We start from the raw sequence: 17,785 nt of genomic DNA, 5'->3' as shown, positions 1-17,785 counted from the left end.
CACACATAACCAAAAACGTGGGGAGGGAAAGGAGTGGGCCGTTGTCTCCTGCAGATGCAGAGCGGTGTGGCTGGGGTGTAATTAAGGGAGTAGCGTTCCCCCCAAGGGGAAAACAGGACTTTAATTCGCAACTAATTGAGGCCAGCACAGGGAAGAGAGGAGGAGGAGGAGGAGGAGGAGGCAGGAGACCCGTGGTGTGGTGGTGGGAGGAGAGATGAGGAGGCATGCAGCTAGAGGACGTGTGGTGGGAGGAGGAATAGATGGATGGATGGAGAGGCTGCTTCTTCTTCTAAGGAAGGAAGCAGTGGACCAACCGCTGGGCAGCAGGAGCGTTTAGCTTCAAGTTGCAATAAGCTGATCTGAGCAGATGCACCTGCTCCATGCCCACCCTCGCTCTGTAGTCTATCTGCAACACATGCCACTGCTCCACCCACCAGTGCTGGAACAAGTGTTCCTGTTTTTAACTTAAAATGAGCAATACTGCAGTCAGTGTATATGAATAGTAAAGTAAGCCCTTTTCAGTGGTGTTACGTCATTGCGAACGCAGTGATTGCGAATTCAGTGAGAACTAACTATAGATGCTGGCCTAATCTGTCTTTGCTGTGCTGTGCTGTGCTGTGCTGTATCACACACAAAACACACACACACACACACACACAAAATGCATTGCAATTTACGAGCTGCGTTCGCGCGTCTTGTGTTATTGGACTAGAATTCTCATATAACGCTTTGGCTATATTCGAAAATAGCCAATCTACAAGCTTGAGCTTGTAGGCAACAGAAAAACATGTTTGATTCATAATTTAATTATTATTAATCTAAATCTGCAAAGTAACTATATAGTAACAAAATCTGTCAAAGAAGTAGGCTACAACATTTCGCCGCTGATATGTTGGAGGTTAAAAAAGTAGCATATCTATAAGCTCATAGTGCGTCACTTTGTGCAGTGTTGCGAGCTTGTAGGCCTAGGCTATGTGCATCTGCTATATTTGAACTTTTTTTTTTTACTTTATACTTTATACACAAATATTCTTCGTATTTAAACTGCCTCAGTAGAGTAAATGTACTTATGATTACGCCACCGCCTGTAAAACCTGAGCTGGGTGGAATAGAAACTAAAACGGCTCCATGTTATTGTCTCCGGGGTGAGTGGGAGCGCTCTGGTTAGGGTGGGTGGAAAGCAGCGGCCTAGGGAAGGAGTAATGAAGAGCCGTGGCTGATTGATTCCCTTCATTTGGACACTGTATTGATTATGATTGCGATTGTAGTCGACAGCGGCTGTCTTTTCAGAATGCAGAGGGAGAGAGAGAGAGGGAGACTGTTAGTTCTCATCAGCGGAGTCGTTCATAATACGTGATTTATTTATCATCCGTGTGTCTATACCTACTACTGTGTGGAAAACTTGTTCGGCAGAAACATCTTATTTTTTATTCCGTTAATGAATGAGCTACTTTATCATACTATACATACTACAAAAGTATCAGCTCTGGCCTAGATGGCTGGCGTACGTATCACAGGGTTTGAGTCCCGATCCCAACGTCCTTTGCTGCATGTCACCTCCCACCCCCATATCTCTCTCCCCATTTCCTGTCAGTCTACTGTATACATCAATAAAGGCCGAAACATATAGTCAAAAACTACGCAAAACAACACATCTTGAGCTAGATCTGCTACTTTTGATGCGTTTGAGTTTTAGTCAATCTGAGAAGTCACAGTTTTGGAGATACATTTCCACCCGACAGTGTGTGAGTGCGTGCGTGCGTGCGTGCGTGTGTGTGTGCTGTCTGTGAAGTTCATTCAATCACTGATTATGTTCTGTTTGTGAGAGTAAGCTGAGTTATATTTAGTCATGTGCGGATGTCACACACTAACCAATCAACACGCTTTTGTTGATTCGTCTTTTGAGTGGGCTTATAGCAGGGGTGCCCTAAAGGTAGATCGTGATCTACCAGTAGATTACAAAGAATGAGGTAGATGACATGCCCCTAAAGAATATTTATTTATACTATTAAAAAAAATACTATACTATTCCATTTTCCCCTGCTCTATTTCCCATTCCAAGTGCGTTTGTCTTATATGTCACGCCAGCTCCGCTATTCCAAAGCTCTCTCAGGTACACATACTATTTTCAGCAATGGTATAATATATATTTTTTTGTTGAGCTGGTTATTTTGAAAGTAGCTCTCGAGTCAATTAAGTGTGGGCACTCCTGGATGATAGGGATCAATGTCTGTTCTTTGTTGTTACTGTCGACCAAGGACCACAATGGAAATAGGTCTTTGAACTTATTGCGTCTCCTATATCAGGTCTGCTCTTAGCATCTATATGGCATGGAGCACAGGCATCTTCCATAATTATGGAGGATACTTTTGAGGATGAGGTAGACCATGGGGAGAGAATTTTGTCCGTGCCAATCAGGAGGGGAAGGGCCAGGAGGATGTGGTGGGTGAACTTATTTGCCATTTTTGAGTGGTGCAACCACTCCTATAGACAGCTATGTGTGTCTCTGGGTGCCTGGGTCCCTGGCCTGCTGGCACTACATTTAGTTGGGAGAGGGAAGGGAGATAATAGTCACTGTAGTGTATACGTAGAGTATAGGCTACTCCCATATGCTGCAGGCGACACCTGTCGGCAAGGAGTGTTGGGCGGGAGGACTAAAACGAAGGCTCTACGCCAAATTGTGTTCATATACTAGTATAGACTATCGAGAAAGTCAGATGCACCACGCGGTGAATTCAAAACAACCTCTGCAGTGGTGGGCATGAGGCGCTTTACCACTGCGCGGCTGCACCACCCCTAGCTCTTCTCTGAAGTTTAAGGTGACAGCTGTTTTGTGCCTGTAATGGGTGGCTTTCGCTGTGTAGCGGCCATGCAGCGTCATACCTTTCATGGATATGCTTCACTGCGAGTGCCGCGGGTATTAGCTGAGAGCGGAGGAAGTGGCTGTTGTTGAAATAATGCCACATGAGTCCTCTCCTCTCTTTGAGACTGTTCTGTCAGCCTCCGTTCTCCCAAGCTTTGTTGATCAAGATCCACTCGTCGTATACAGTAGCATATCATGTGTTGTCTCTCAGATAGAATAGGAGTTATAGCAGTCCCAAGTTAACGTGTGTGCACAATGCACATGCACTTACACATGCATACGCTCGTACACATGCAGTTACGCACAGATCCACACTGGCGATAATAAAGACACTCATATGGTATTTTACAGCCATGTAGATTCAACCTAACATGGCATAAATAGCCTAATCATGGAAATGTGATTGATTGATTGATTGATTGAAACTGTTAACTGTGGACAACACCATAAAGCATTACACTTGTTTACAATAGGGTCCACCATGTTAAATTCATCATAACATTTAGACTTCTATATAGTTCAGTTTCGAATTGCAGCCGAGAGGTGCATGCATAGTCGAAGAAACCTTGTACGAGGGCTCCTGTTAGGATCTTCAAGGTGTTTTGGACGATCAGTGAGGAGATCCTGTATAGGCATCTTGTTCTTTGGTTGACTTTTTTTATTGCGTTGCCATTTTATCACCGGAAAGATTTGCCTCCAGGATGGAGCCATCAGGATTGTCTTTGCACTCTCCTCCTCAGCTAAGCATCCCTCAAGTATATCATAGAAGCCTTGCTGGTCAGAAATGTGTTTACATTCCGAGCCGTTTAGAAGGTAAAAGTCGCTGTGAAACTCCTCTGTTACGTTTCCGCATCGTTCCATCTCTTCCTGGTGTGTAATCCATGGTGAATTAAAGTACAAACACATCTTTTAAATTCTGATGTGATGTCGTAGCTACTTAGGCAAATTTTCTAATTTCACAGTAGGCTACGTATAAAACACAGCTAAATTCTTCGTGTTGATTGTGGGAAAACACACTCATTTTCTAAATTGAACTGTCATGAGTTGAATTGTTGTGTAGAAGTAATACAATCCTTCTGTTTAGCCTAGAACTGGAGGTCTAGAACTTGAGGTCATGTGATCAGTGACATCATAAAGATGTACTCTACAGGCCAAAAGGTTTGGCCTGCAGAGTTCTAGACCTCCAGGCTAAACAGAAGCGAGGACGTTTTTTTGTATTACTTCTACACAACAACTCTAACTAATGACATAGTTAAATGTTGAAAATTTGTGGTTTTCCCCTTTAAGTCTACAAATTATTTGAATTTGGATTTGTTTATAAACATTTGGGATTTGTTTACAAACATTTGGGATTTGTTTATAAACATTTGGGATTTGTAAGTCTCATGGGGGGGTAGGACCACTTCCAGTTGACCTGTAGTAAGTCTCATGGTCGGGGGGGTAGGACCAAGTCTCATGGGATTTGGGATTTGTTTATAAACATTTTGGTATTTGTTTATAAACATTTGTGATTTGTTTATAAACATTTGTGATTTGGTTATAAACATTTGTGATTTGTTTATAAACATTTTGGGATTTGTTTATAAACATTTGGGATTTGTTTACAAACATTTGGGATTTGTTTATAAACATTTGGGATTTGTAAGTCTCATGGGGGGGGGGGGGGGTAGGACCACTTCCAGTTGACCTGTAATAAGTCTCATGGTCGGGGGGGTAGGACCAAGTCTCATGGGATTTGGGATTTGTTTATAAACATTTTGGTATTTGTTTATAAACATTTTGGTATTTGTTTATAAACATTTGTGATTTGTTTATAAACATTTGTGATTTGTTTATAAACATTTTGGGATTTGTTTATAAACATTTGGGATTTGTTTACAAACATTTGGGATTTGTTTATAAACATTTGGGATTTGTAAGTCTCATGGGGGGGGGTAGGACCACAGTGTGTGTGTGTGTGTGTGTGTGTGTGTGTGTGTGTGTGTGTGTGTGTGTGTGTGTGTGTGTGTGTGTGTGTGTGTGTGTGTGTGTGTGTGTGTGTGTGTGTGTGTGTGTGTGCGCGCGTGTGTGTGTGTGTGTGTCACACATGCACGGCCGCGCGCACATGTGGTCATGTGGTCATATATCATGTTGAATTTTCTACATGTTTCTTTATGTATGAGTGTCTTGACTGGATGCACGTCAGCTTAATCGGTATCGGTAAAATAATATAATGGATTTAGAAGATATTTAAATGTATTATAATGATATAATTTAATATATAATATAATATTTATTTGAAAAATACATTTTAAAAAGCCTGAAAAAGCCTTTTCTGATGAAGGCTACAAATTATATCAGTGTTTTCACTGTTTTCTGGGGAAGCTTTCGAAAGAGTTTGGAACATCTAAAAAGAAAGAACTACATTCAAGCTGTTTATGTTGGGATATGAGCCAACATTTCAATCACGGTGCATCCCTAGTTTTGGAATAAAGAGGCATTGTTTTTTTCAAATATAGCCTTTTTTCAGAATGGCCAAAATAATTATATATTTTCAATACAGAATGAGATCATATCGACATCAGTTATATTGGTTATCGGCCATAACAGCGATTAATTATATCGGATATCGATATCGGCCAAATTTTCTCATCAGTACATCCCTAATGAGGACGTCTGTAAACTAGTCTGAAATAAAGTATCTGCTGTAATGATGCTTCTGTGGTGGTGTCCTTGCTTCAAGTACCATGCTATTGTAGCGCCTTTGATTTATCTGGGTTTCTAACCTTGGCCAATTACCTACAAACTTGCTGCCTGGTTGTTTTCCCCACGTGAAGGAGAACATCTTGTGTAACCCATCCCCCCCTCCCTGCTATACCCCCCCTCCATGTCCAAACAACACTTTGTTGCTGGGCTTGCAGAAAAAAAGACAAAAAAAAAGAGAGAAAATGAATGGCAACAGTTCCGGCCTTGCGGGGTTTCGGCATCATAATGCTCCCCCCCCCCCCCCTCCCTTTACTACAATGATCACTGCCGCACCGAAATCAAGCGTGACATACATTTACCTATTCGTCATTTTATCCACTAGGGGCTATATATATATATATATATAGCCTAGTGATGGGAGATTAATCTGCAAACACATTGGTATCGGCCGACTATAGTTGTTTTTTTTAATTATCTGCATCGGTCCGATTGTCTTTACAGATAAACAAGCCCAAAGTAATTAACAGCTTGAACAGATATATCTATTCTATCACAATATTAAATATAAGGTATTAAAGTTAAATCTGACTTGCTGAAGCCTGCTTTGCAGTTTTGCACATCTGCACACACGCGATAGTAATAAAATAAGAACAAAAATACAAGCTTCTCTGGCTCAGCATTCTCACCAAAAGTCTGAAAACGAAAGGAAATGAACTAGTAACATCTGTGGGTTTGACATACTACACTGATGAAGACAGCATGCTAGCATAAAGATGAAGACATTGATGAAGGATTTTCGCTGGTAAAGCGGCGAGTTCTCCGGTATGCTAGTTTGACAAAGTAGGGCAACATCATTGAAATCTGGACATAAGAGGTTTCTGCCCATGTTTTGCCAGTGTATATTCCCTGTGGCTGTAGGCTACTGTACGCGCTGTGGTTCATCAATAATATGAGTGTCTGTGTGCTGCATAGTGCAATGACAACTGTCAAGGCAAAGTTATGCTGAGTAAATTATGTTTAACTTGATAGGGGGGGAAAACAACAGTCAGCAAAGTCAATATCTATAGACTTTGCGTGCATTCCCTTTTTATTTTAGAGTATAACATATTATTTGAAGGCATTTGCAGTTTTAGTGGTGCCTGTGATTAATGTTGCTGTAGCCTACTGTAGTTTTGTTTGAGTTGTTGTTTGTAATTTGCATTTGAAATGTGGTTTGAGATTACGGGGAGGAGGAAGGAAGATGCGTGGAGACAGTGTGAGACAGACAGACAATGAGAGAGAGAGAGAGAGAGAGAGAGAGAGAGAGAGAGAGAGAGAGAGAGAGAGAGAGAGAGAGAGAGAGAGAGAGAGAGAGAGAGAAATTGAGACAGTAACAATAGTGTATTGTTTGCTGGGTAGACATTGCCCTCTGGTGGTCAGAAATTAAAATCAATCTTAATAGGCCAGAAGGACATCTCTATGATGTGTGAACACCTCAACAATATCACCCACTTATCTGATTTTGACTATTATAGAACAGTAGTTGTCACGTCTTCGTGCCACCCATGTGTGTGTGTGTGTGTGTGTGTGTGTGTGTGTGTGTGTGTGTGTGTGTGTGTGTGTGAGAGAGAGAGAGAGAGAGCGAGAGCATTATGTGCACCATGTGCAGTAAGGAACAGCAGGATTATGGTTGCTCGATGTAAAATAAATCAGTTCCCTCCTGGAGGGTGGATATGGGGTTAGGGGTGTGCGTGTGTGCGTGGGTGTGTGAGCACACATCACAGGTACCCTCTGGTTGGCTACCCTGCTCTCAAAGCAGGACGCATGATGGCTTTGAACAACAAGAGACATTTACATAGGACTAGAACAAAGGCAGACACTAGAGATGTTGCGATTCCTGTGAGAAGTGAGTGCGTGCATGCGTGTGATCAGAGAGAGAGAGAGAGAGAGAGAGAGAGAGAGAGAGAGAGAGAGAGAGAGAGACACTCAGGATGCTCTCCTCAAGGTCAGTGGGGTCACAGCAGGTGGGCTGCAGGTCAGAATCAATGCCTAGATTTCAGAGAATGGCGAGAAGTGACTGTTCAAAGAGACACATAGGAGGAGGGACATTTGATGAATAATATTCACCGGACAAAATATAACTGAAATTTTCTGCAGAAGCAGGTTTGGAATACAGCAACAGCCTGAATCAGTATTATATTATATTAGCAGTATTAGTTAGGCAAATAAAAATCACACCCGCGTGAAGTGAGGGGCGCTCTAATCAATCAACAAGTCGTCATGCATCATCTCATTCTCAACCAATGGCACCCAATCACGCCGGCCAATCACAATTTGCGTCCTCACTTTTGTCCTCAATGTTTGTGTTTACACACCTTTGTCTTCTATGTTTGTGTTTACTCAGTGTTTGTGTTTATACACACTTATCTTCTGTTTGTGTTTACACAATGTTTGTGTTTACAGACCTTTGTCTTCTATGTTTGTGTTTACAGTAGGCTACACTTTTGCCTTCAATGTTTGTGTTTACACAAACACTCAAAGCTGGGGCTAGCCCCCCTCAAAAATAAGTCCCTACCTTGAGCTGTCTTCTTTACCCATCTTGCTCTGTCAGATAAAAAAAGATTAGCCTGATGACCATCTTGATCCAAGGCTGTCTGTAGCCTATCACAAATTATGTTAGAACTTTAGTTAAACTTTCAGAGTGGCACATTACTTTACAGGGTTTCATTAGCGCGAGGTTAAAGGAAATAGGCTTATAGGCTTAGCCTTTTCTGTTTAAATGTCATATTCTATTTATGTCGCTGTTGCCATCATTTCATTTTCATTAATTTGTTCAATTTGTTGTCTCGTTTCGGGAGTTTGTTTTCACGTCGGGAGCTCAGCTCCAGAGTTGCCATATTGTGTGAGAGAAATAAGCAACCAGGTCCATGAAAACAATCCCAAAATAAGCCTGACTAGTAGTGAATGATGCACGGGCCAGCTTTTATTCATAACCCGCCTGTCCGGCCACGCCACGGGAGCCGGCCCAGCCCGCACCAACCTGCCCCGCAAAAAAATAAAATAAATCAACGGTTCGCCTGCCCGCAAAAACACCCAGCAAGTGTGACGGACAGGGGCTGGAATTCGAAAAGGCACCTTTTTTTCTTTTACATTTCTACCCAGATTTAGAGGAATATCTAAATTTTAAACACTAGGAAATGACCCAACAAGTCCGCCCTGCAGCCCAAATTACTGGTTATCAAAGTAAAATGAGCAGTTGCTTGCTTTGCTGTTATTGATATTAAGGACTCAAGGAGATACAATGAAGGCGGGGACACTAAACCTGGCAACTGCATGTTTTCACTCTGCAATGGTGGCTTCTGATTTTCTCTTCTCCAGCAGGTTCTTCAGGAAGAGCTCTCCTGCTTTATAAGACGATCGCACCAGGGGCCCACTGGCCGTGTAGACAAAGCCCATTTCATTCCCAACTTTCTCCCAGTGGGCAAACCTCCCAGGGGTCACGTACTCTTCCACCTTGAGGTGGCGCTTGTTGGGCTGCATGTACTGGCCCAGGGTCAGACAGTCCACCCCTGCCTCCCGCAGCTCTGTCAGTGTATTGAGAATCTGCTGTTCGGTCTCCCCCAGTCCCAGCATTATCGAGGTCTTGGTGAGCAAGGTGGGCTTGACCTTTTTCGCATGTCTCAGCACGCTTAGTGACTGATTGAAGTTCGCTCTCGGATCGCGGACGTGCCTTTGCAGCTCACGGACCGTCTCCACGTTGTGTGCGTAAACGTCCAACCCCGACAGGGCAAGTTTCTCCAACGCTGCCAGGTCACCACGGAAATCAGGGGCGAGACATTCCACCAGGATCCGAGGACTCCTTTCCTTCAGCTGAGCGATAGTCTTTGCAAAATGCTCCGTGCCACCATCAGCGATGTCATCTCTGTCTACAGAGGTCAGTATACCACATAGTCCAACCCCCAGGCAGCGATGGCCTTAGCGGTGTTGTAGGGCTCGTTTGGGTCTAGAGGAGGCGGCCGGCGGGCCGTCTTCACAGAGCAGAACCTGCACCCTCGGGTGCATGTATCTCCCATCAGCATTATGGTAGCCGTGGCTGTGGCATACTCTCCTCCTCCCCAGCACTCCCCGATTTTTGGACACCTGGTGTGCAGGTTAAGATCTCTCAGTGTATTCTTCAACTTGTTGTAGTTCTTCCCAATTGGAATCTCCGTCTTCAGCCAAGGAGGAAGCCTAAGCCTTTCTCCTTTCTCTCTCTTTAGGTTGACTCTGTATTCACCCCACTTGCTCTTTTCTGAAAGTTGCCCAGAAATGAAATCTTGCAAGTCAGGCCCATCGTCTCTCGACGAATCCTTCCAGACGTCTCTTTCTGCCGTGGAAGATTTGTCCACTGTGATCATGCCACTGGCGTACATACAATATATCTGCTGCATTTGGAACTCGACCACAAACGATGAATGAAATGACCAGAAATAACACAGGTTTGTTTGACCAACGGCATGATGGGGGTGCACCGGTGCAGTCAAAATAGCATCCGACGTCAGATTTGGATGTTTTGGTTATCTCCATATACGGGGGTTCCAGGAGAGTCAATGATGTCAGACTCGGGTATAATACGCGTATAATCCGCAAATATGCGTAAAATCCGCGAATAATACACGAATACACCTATAATACACAAATAATACGCGAATACGCAAAAAAAATGAAAGAAAACGAAATTCGTGACAGTGTGCAATTTGTTATGATATAGTTTATGAATCACATTTCATAATTATGGACAAACAAGCCATTTGGACAGATTTAATTCAAAGAAAAGTACCTGATTGGGTACAAGTCAGTGCACACATACATTTACATGTTATTTGTGTTAAGACTGTTAAAGGTCAAAGTCAAGTAGAGTCCAACACAAACGTTTTGTCCAAACCAGTGGTTCCCAAACGCTGTGCCGTGAGACAAGTCTAGGTGTGACAACCACATTATTATTACAATATACTGTATACATACAACCATACAAAAAGTTATGCATTTTACCCAGTTTAAAAAACGTTATGCCACCCATACTCTTCTGAGGCTCTGTCTGACAACTCCCTCACACAAACATTTTTAGATAAACTGACTATACCAAACATCAGCCAAGAGCAACAAGAATACATGGATAACCCAATAACGGAGATGGAAATAAATGAAGCAATAAAATAAATACAAAATAAAAGGGAAATAAGTTTAGAGATAAGGGATAAATAAGGCAGTGGCAAAAATAGGGCACAAAGTCTATAATAAATGATATGCTAAAACACTTTAAATCTTATTATAGTCAACCCCTAATAATTAATTCTTTTTAATAACCCATTTAGACCTGAGGTTGATTCTACAGTTCGACAGTTTTCTGAAAACCTATGTTTCTATGTCAGTGATCCTCAAACTATTCCATTAAGGACCCCAGAAAATTATATGAAATTGGCCGCCGACCCCCATCTGAAAATATGTTGTTCCAGGGACACCACCGAAGCAAAGATTTCACTCTGAAAGAATATATATATTCAAAGATTTGCACCACATTTTCAAGATTATTCAAATAGAGCAGATCTTCAAGCTTGTAGCCAACCTTGTAGACCTGCTATTTTTCAATAGCTAAAGTATAACATAATGCTTAAGACATCAAAAGGGGTTCCCGCCCTGAATGGCACAATTAAGAAAATAGCCAATCGACACATTGTGAGCTTGTAGATCCGCCATTTCCCACAATGAATGCAGGTGTGCCTTGGGGCAACCACCCCCCCCCCCCCCCCCCCCCAAAAAAAAACGTTTGAAAACCACCGGTCCAAAAAAAGAAAGAAAAATAAACTACGCGCCGACACTCGTCTTCAGTTCGTGCAGGATCTCGGAGCCACTGCTCCAGGCGACCACTCTGGCCTTCAGGGAGACGAGGTCGTCGTCCTTCAGTTTGACCAGCAGCTTCTCCAGGGTGAAACCCTTCCGGGGCATCACCACGTCGCTGCCGCGGAGACACGACGTCGGGCACAGGTCGTTACCGCCGTCGCCCACGTAGAACGTGCGGTGGTACTCGACGCCTCGTTCTGCCCGCCGCTCTGCCAGGTACACCTCCAGGGAGGGGTGGGGGGGAGGGGGGATATGGAAAAATATAATATCAAGCAGTATCACTGTTATGATATTTGGCCTCAGCTGCCTGACTCAGTCACAAAACATTTTATCTGCATTAAGCAGCATAATTATTGATAATAACCATAACACGGCCACTACTGTATCAGAGGAACTGACTGTACGTGCAATATAAGATATGAGATGCATGCTTGTTCCTGCTCATTCTGTTCTTGGTTTCCATAATTTGCTATAGGGACGTCATAGATCCACTATTCTCACTGTATATATTTATGTGTGTGTAATAAACTTCAGAAGGTATGTGTAATACACCGCTGTGTTGGCATATATGTTCTCCGCGCCTGCGACTCGACGGATCTTCACCCACCACTCCAAGGTTTAGATGGAGACCTCTAGAGGCCTTATAGATGGTCGCCCAAAAATCACAACAATCACCATACATGATATTATCACGATATTTTCCCATGTGTTTTTTTTAGGGTTATTGTTCAAGTTACTTTTTTTTTTAAACTATATTTTTTATCCCACGATTTTGTAACCCATTTTTCACCCCTGTGCCAATCATCTAGTGATCCTGGGCTCTACACACCCTCCGCCAACCTGGGGAGAGCAACGGACTTAACTCATGCTCCCTTCATGCCTGAGGATCCAAGTTGCTCCTTTACACCTGACAGGGGGGAGTTTCCCTGGTTGGACGTAGCGCGTGGAAGGAACACGTTATTCCAACCAGTTCCTTTCCCCTCCATCAGGCGCCCCGGCTGGCCAGGGGGAGGCAGTTTAGAGACCAGGATTACTGCATGTTTTTGTGAGGGTACCTACCCTAGGGGACACGGGGAGAACATGCAAACTCCACACAGAAAGGCCCTTTTGCCAACCCCGCCTTCGGGTATGGGCACTGATGACGCGGAGGAGGAAACACGCCGCCAGCACCCACAGTGCCCCGAGCGGGAATCGAACCCAGGACCTTCTAGCTGTGAGGCCCTTGTTCAAGTTACTTAATCGTACAACTACCTACAAGACAACAGAAACTAAGAGAAAAAGGAGTAACGGAACATTTAGAAACGAAACTGTCTACAAAAGTATAAATTAAAGGTATAAGAACTGCACATCACAGAATGCGCATTCACTGTATCACAACATATACTGTACGATATCTCTGAAAAGGCATAGGCATTGTATCACAATACAATATTCATCACCGTATCGCCCACCCCTACATACCTCCAGGACCTTCCGCTTGCAGAGGTTGACGGGGCAGCGCGTGCAGTCGTGCAGGTGGTGACGCTGCACCTCCATGTAGCCGCGCTCGTCGAACCGCGCCGGGTTGGTGAAGACGTGGTCGACAGCCGCCTGGACGCCCGCGGCCTGGAGGTAACAGTATAGGGGTCGTCAGAATTATTTACATTAGTGGTTTTCAACCCTTTTCCTATCAATCAAGTCTGGTCCACCATTTGATGAGATTTAGGGTTAATCGATTTTTTTTAATTATATTTTCAAACATTTTCATAAATAGTGGACATTAATAGCCAATCTATAAGCTCCAAACATGTCACAATGTGACGCGGTTTCAATTAGTTTAGATCGACAATTGCCAGTATTCATGTTTTAAAGTATATTAAAGTTATTTGTTAGATCTGCACTGTGCACCACTGCATCTTTATGTTTACAAACCCTAAAAGCCATACAGATTTTCTTTTTTAATTTAAACATTCAATGACAGACACGCAATTAAATCGTTAATCACACACTTATTTGAGCAATTTACAATTGACCATCAATAAAAACGTCATGACTGTGATGGATCCTAACCTGGAGGATCCAGTCGATGAAGATGGTGTTGGAGTCTGAGATGACGATGCAGTCGATGGTGCTCTTGTGCTCCGATATGAACGTCAACAGTTCGGTCATTCCGTCGGTGAACGGAATGGTCTCCATCACACTGCGGACGCTGTCTGGACTCACGGCCTGGTCTCCTGTAGGGAGGTGCAGAGAGTGCTAGAGAGGCAGGGGCTGAAATCCCGTAAGAGGGCACTTTTGGACAAAAATTGCGAAAATAGCAGATCTACGCGGCGCAAACCAGCTCTTTTTATCTACTGGAGGTGTACGACATGGATTTTAATTTGAAACAAATTAGTTCAACGTAAAATTTTGCGTTTAAGTTCAGGAGACTTCAGAAAAAAGCAATTCTCCTGAATGCTGCCTTCAACATTAGTAAATGTATGCTGCATTCATGGTCTGGAGAGGGCAGTTGTTTTACAGATGGTAAAAGGGCTGGGGCTGAATCACCCTTTGATGTCTATGTGTTTTTGGATTCAGATTTTACAGAGGCCAGTTTCGAATTGCAGCCATCCGTAGGTGCCCTTTGAGAGCGGTTTTGAAGGAGTCAAGGGATTCACATGTCTTAATGACTGTTGGTAGGGCGTTCCACATTTTGGTGGCATAGGAGCGAAAATAATTTAGTCCCTTGTTTGTGCCGAATCTGGGTTGTACATGGTTTGTTGCACTCTCTCTGGTGTTGTGGGTGTGGACTTCGTTTACAAAAAGGAAGTATTTAGACAGGTACATGGGTATCTTGGTGGTGTATCGAATCTTGTGGACCAGACCCATTGCAAGATGCTGTACTCTGTCGTCGACCCTAAGCCATCCCAGCTTGTCAATGGGCAGGGGTGAGGTGGGTTCGGGGGTGAGGCCAAGTAGGAGCCTGGCCATGTGTGCACGGAATTCGGAATCGGAGGAACCGGAACCAATCACATTTGGAAACAATTCCAGACTCACACTCTCAGACCCCTTTTCAACTTGGTTCTAGAACGGTTTCTGTTCTAGATTCTTGGAACCTTGGTTCTTTCACGGAACCGTGTTTTTGGTCCGTTCTGAACCAACTGTTAGGATTTTGAACAAATTCATTTTTAGTGGAATGGTTCCATATTAGGCAGGAAAAATAACCTAACCGGTTCAACTGGTAGAAAGGGGACCTCAGAGTCAGAGCTGGTATGTGGACATACCATCTGCTATACAATTACAATACCAGGGGTTCTCAAAACGTTTTCATTTAAACAACCAGAGTTACAGACCTTCAAGGGTCCATTTGGGACCCCCTCAAGTACCCCAAAGGGTCCCTAGCTGTACCTCACTTTAAGAGAACCCAAATCGTTAAAATCCTAAACGAATCCCAACCCTAGATAGGATAGAATAGAATAATCCTTATTAACCACGTAACCCCTCTTATACTTTGTTGATCGGCGTCCCCCAGGGGTCCGTACTTGGCCTCCTCATTTTAGCCTCCCTCCACACCAAATCTAAATAGCATAGTACAAGCCACAGTACAAGACGGGCTCATAATCCAGGTGTGATACAGTCACACATTTATTCTGAAATAGGATTAAACGCATAATGATATGACACCTTCCTTCATACCTTCATACCACCTTCCTTCATCCCCCTCACTGTATACGTTTCTTTTCCTTTTCCTTCCTTTTTTACCTCCTGTTCTGTTCTTTGGCTATATAGAAGTGACTATTTGTACGTCTCTAAATGTTTTGAGGAATTGAACAAGGTGGACCCTCTTGTAAACAAGTGTAATGCTTTATTGGGTCGTCCACTCACAGTTGACAGTCTTTGTATTGAGTTGTGCTCAATACAGAAATAATGTACTGTAATTCTGCAAACTGTTAATACATATTTCAATGAATCAAGATACGTGTTTTCGGATCAAATCGTCTGCCAAGTCAATCAAACAAAGGTATTGAAAAATAATACATTATTTAAAACATAAAATAGGTATGCCACCTTCAGTTTAGCAAAGAGCCCATATATGGCTTTATACAACAGCATAACAAAATGCTCACCAATATAGGACATTACTCTGCCCATGTATGCTGTCCACTGGCCTTTCTGATAGGATTGTGTCAGGGAATCAGGAAGGGATTGATCTGGGAGACATCTAGTGAGAGGCAACACACGCACACACACACACACACGCACACGCACACACGTTAAATTAAGGAAACAGAAAGCTGAGTATAATGTTAGAAACTATATGGACAATTCAGTGACAAAGTATAGTGCAGTGGTTCTGAAACCTTTTTTATTTATTTCAAAGACCCGCATAACTCTGAGAGTATGCTAATGTGCACTCTCTCTCAAGAGTTACAGACCCGTCTGTAAGGGGATTTAAAGTATATACAATACGTGGTTTTGGCCCCAAAACATGTCTAATGTCTGTCTAATGTCTAACGCGTGAAATATGTAACATCGTCAAATGTTGTGCTGCGCGAGCCGCGTGAGAGCGGCCTAATACAGGACGTCACGTGACAAAAAGACTTCCTTGTATAATTGACACAGTGCAACAACACAATTGGACAATTATTTCTTGTATATCTGTTATTTGTCACGTCTTGTCTTTGATTGATAGCACACTAGAGTAAGAACCTCATTATTGCACCATTATGATTGCATAATGCTACAGTGTGTGTGTGTGTGTGTGTGTAGGACCACTACCAGTTGACCTGTAGTAAGTCTCATGGTCGGGGGGGTAGGACCAAGTCTCATGGGATTTGGGATTTGTTTATAAACATTTTGGTATTTGTTTATAAACATTTGTGATTTGTTTATAAACATTTGTGATTTGTTTATAAACATTTTGGGATTTGTTTATAAACATTTGGGATTTGTTTACAAACATTTGGGATTTGTTTATAAACATTTGGGATTTGTAAGTCTCATGGGGGGGGGTAGGACCACTACCAGTTGACCTGTAGTAAGTCTCATGGTCGGGGGGGTAGGACCAAGTCTCATGGGATTTGTTTATAAACATTTTGGTATTTGTTTATAAACATTTGTGATTTGTTTATAAACATTTGTGATTTGTTTATAAACATTTGTGATTTGGTTATAAACATTTTGGGATTTGTTTACAAACATTTGGGATTTGTTTATAAACATTTGGGATTTGTAAGTCTCATGGGGGGGGTAGGACCACTACCAGTTGGCCTGTAGTAAGTCTCATGGGGGGGGGGGGGGGGGGTAGGACCACTACCCCTACAATTTTTATCCGGCGTGGCAAAGCAGGAGGGGGGGGGGCTCTGTATAATATGTTGCCTAGGGCCTCAAAAGGCCTAGAACCGGCACTGTGTGTGTGTGTGTGTGTGTATTCCCACTAATATTACATCAACCGTCTTAATGCTCAATTCACACACGTGTGTGTGAATTGACTGTTTTTTAAATGTGCTATTACTAATAAACACACTCAGTTACATATCACGTCATCATTATAATAATAATAATAATAATAATAATAATAATAATAATAATAATAAATAAAACAATAGTGAGCTGATTAATCACCTAATCACCCAGGTGTCACTGTTGTCGTTAACCACAGTGTAGTCAAAATCAAACACGACCAGGGTCTTCATCGTTCTTCACCTGAAGTGGGAAGAAATACTTTTTGGTCAGAGAATGCTATAACTCTATGCTATATAGACTCAATCGAGTCTGACTTTTGCTTTTGTATCTTCAAGTAAAAGTCAGACTCGATAAAATCATCTATGATAGTCTGGATCCAAGCTAGGGTATACTTAGCCTCTTTCGGAAACCCTCGGTTAGCTTTTCTGAACTTTGGACGTCGCTACCCTAGGGTCCCTGACAGCTTATTCCACCCTCCATAGGATGAAGATGTACATACTCTCTGTTCACAGAGAGCGGCGGCGCCGCTTGAGTGTTGGTGAGATGCTTCAAAGATGCATAACACAGCTATAGGAGACCGACGCAACGTGTACGAAATGGCATTAACCGCCGTTGCCTTTTTTTTTTTTTTAAGTTTTGGCTTCTCTGAAATTCTCTCTTCCTCACTTCCCATGTCCCGCCTCCCATGACACAACAGCATTATAAACATCCTGCATGTACGCGGTCGGCCAATCAGAGGCAGTAACTAGGGAGGCGGTACAATAGGAAGTTAATAAGGAAGTCAAGGAAGAGAGAGGAGAGAGAAGCTGTTCAGCGAAGCAAAACTTAAAAAAATATATAAAAAATACTTAACGGCACCGGCGGTTAATGCCATTTCGTACACGTTGCGGCGGTCTCCTATAGCTGTGTTATGCATCTTTGAAACATCTCACCAACACTAAAGCGGCGCCGCCG

General features: G+C 42.9%; 2 protein-coding genes across 2 annotated transcripts in view; both read right to left on the bottom strand.

Moving 5' to 3' along the window:
* Positions 1-8,866: 8,866 nt before the first annotated feature.
* On the bottom strand, positions 8,867-9,957 carry LOC308319960 (lipoyl synthase, mitochondrial-like; the record flags this gene model as incomplete). The annotated part of the gene is given in 2 exon segments (XM_080770202.1): positions 8,867-9,466; positions 9,469-9,957. Coding segments are annotated over 2 exon segments (1,089 nt in total).
* Positions 9,958-11,336: 1,379 nt separating this feature from the next.
* The window catches only part of LOC308316841 (putative phosphatase phospho2), a 7,451-nt gene continuing 1,002 nt past the window's right edge, over positions 11,337-17,785 (bottom strand). Inside the window, exons 2-6 of the mRNA XM_080765629.1 lie at positions 16,991-17,071; positions 15,493-15,587; positions 13,457-13,620; positions 12,869-13,012; positions 11,337-11,629 (exon numbers count right to left, since the gene is read on the bottom strand). Coding sequence (XP_080621755.1) covers positions 11,372-11,629; positions 12,869-13,012; positions 13,457-13,620; positions 15,493-15,587; positions 16,991-17,061 — 732 coding nt within the window. The 5' untranslated portion in view covers positions 17,062-17,071 and the 3' untranslated portion in view covers positions 11,337-11,371. The remainder of the gene's footprint in view (positions 11,630-12,868; positions 13,013-13,456; positions 13,621-15,492; positions 15,588-16,990; positions 17,072-17,785) is intronic.

This window comes from Protomyctophum bolini (genome assembly GCF_963924005.1).
Source record: "Protomyctophum bolini genome assembly, chromosome: 1".
Taxonomy (NCBI): Eukaryota; Metazoa; Chordata; class Actinopteri; order Myctophiformes; family Myctophidae; genus Protomyctophum; species Protomyctophum bolini.
The sequence above is the reverse complement of the archived record's forward strand: the minus strand, read 5'-3'. Positions and strand labels throughout refer to the sequence as shown.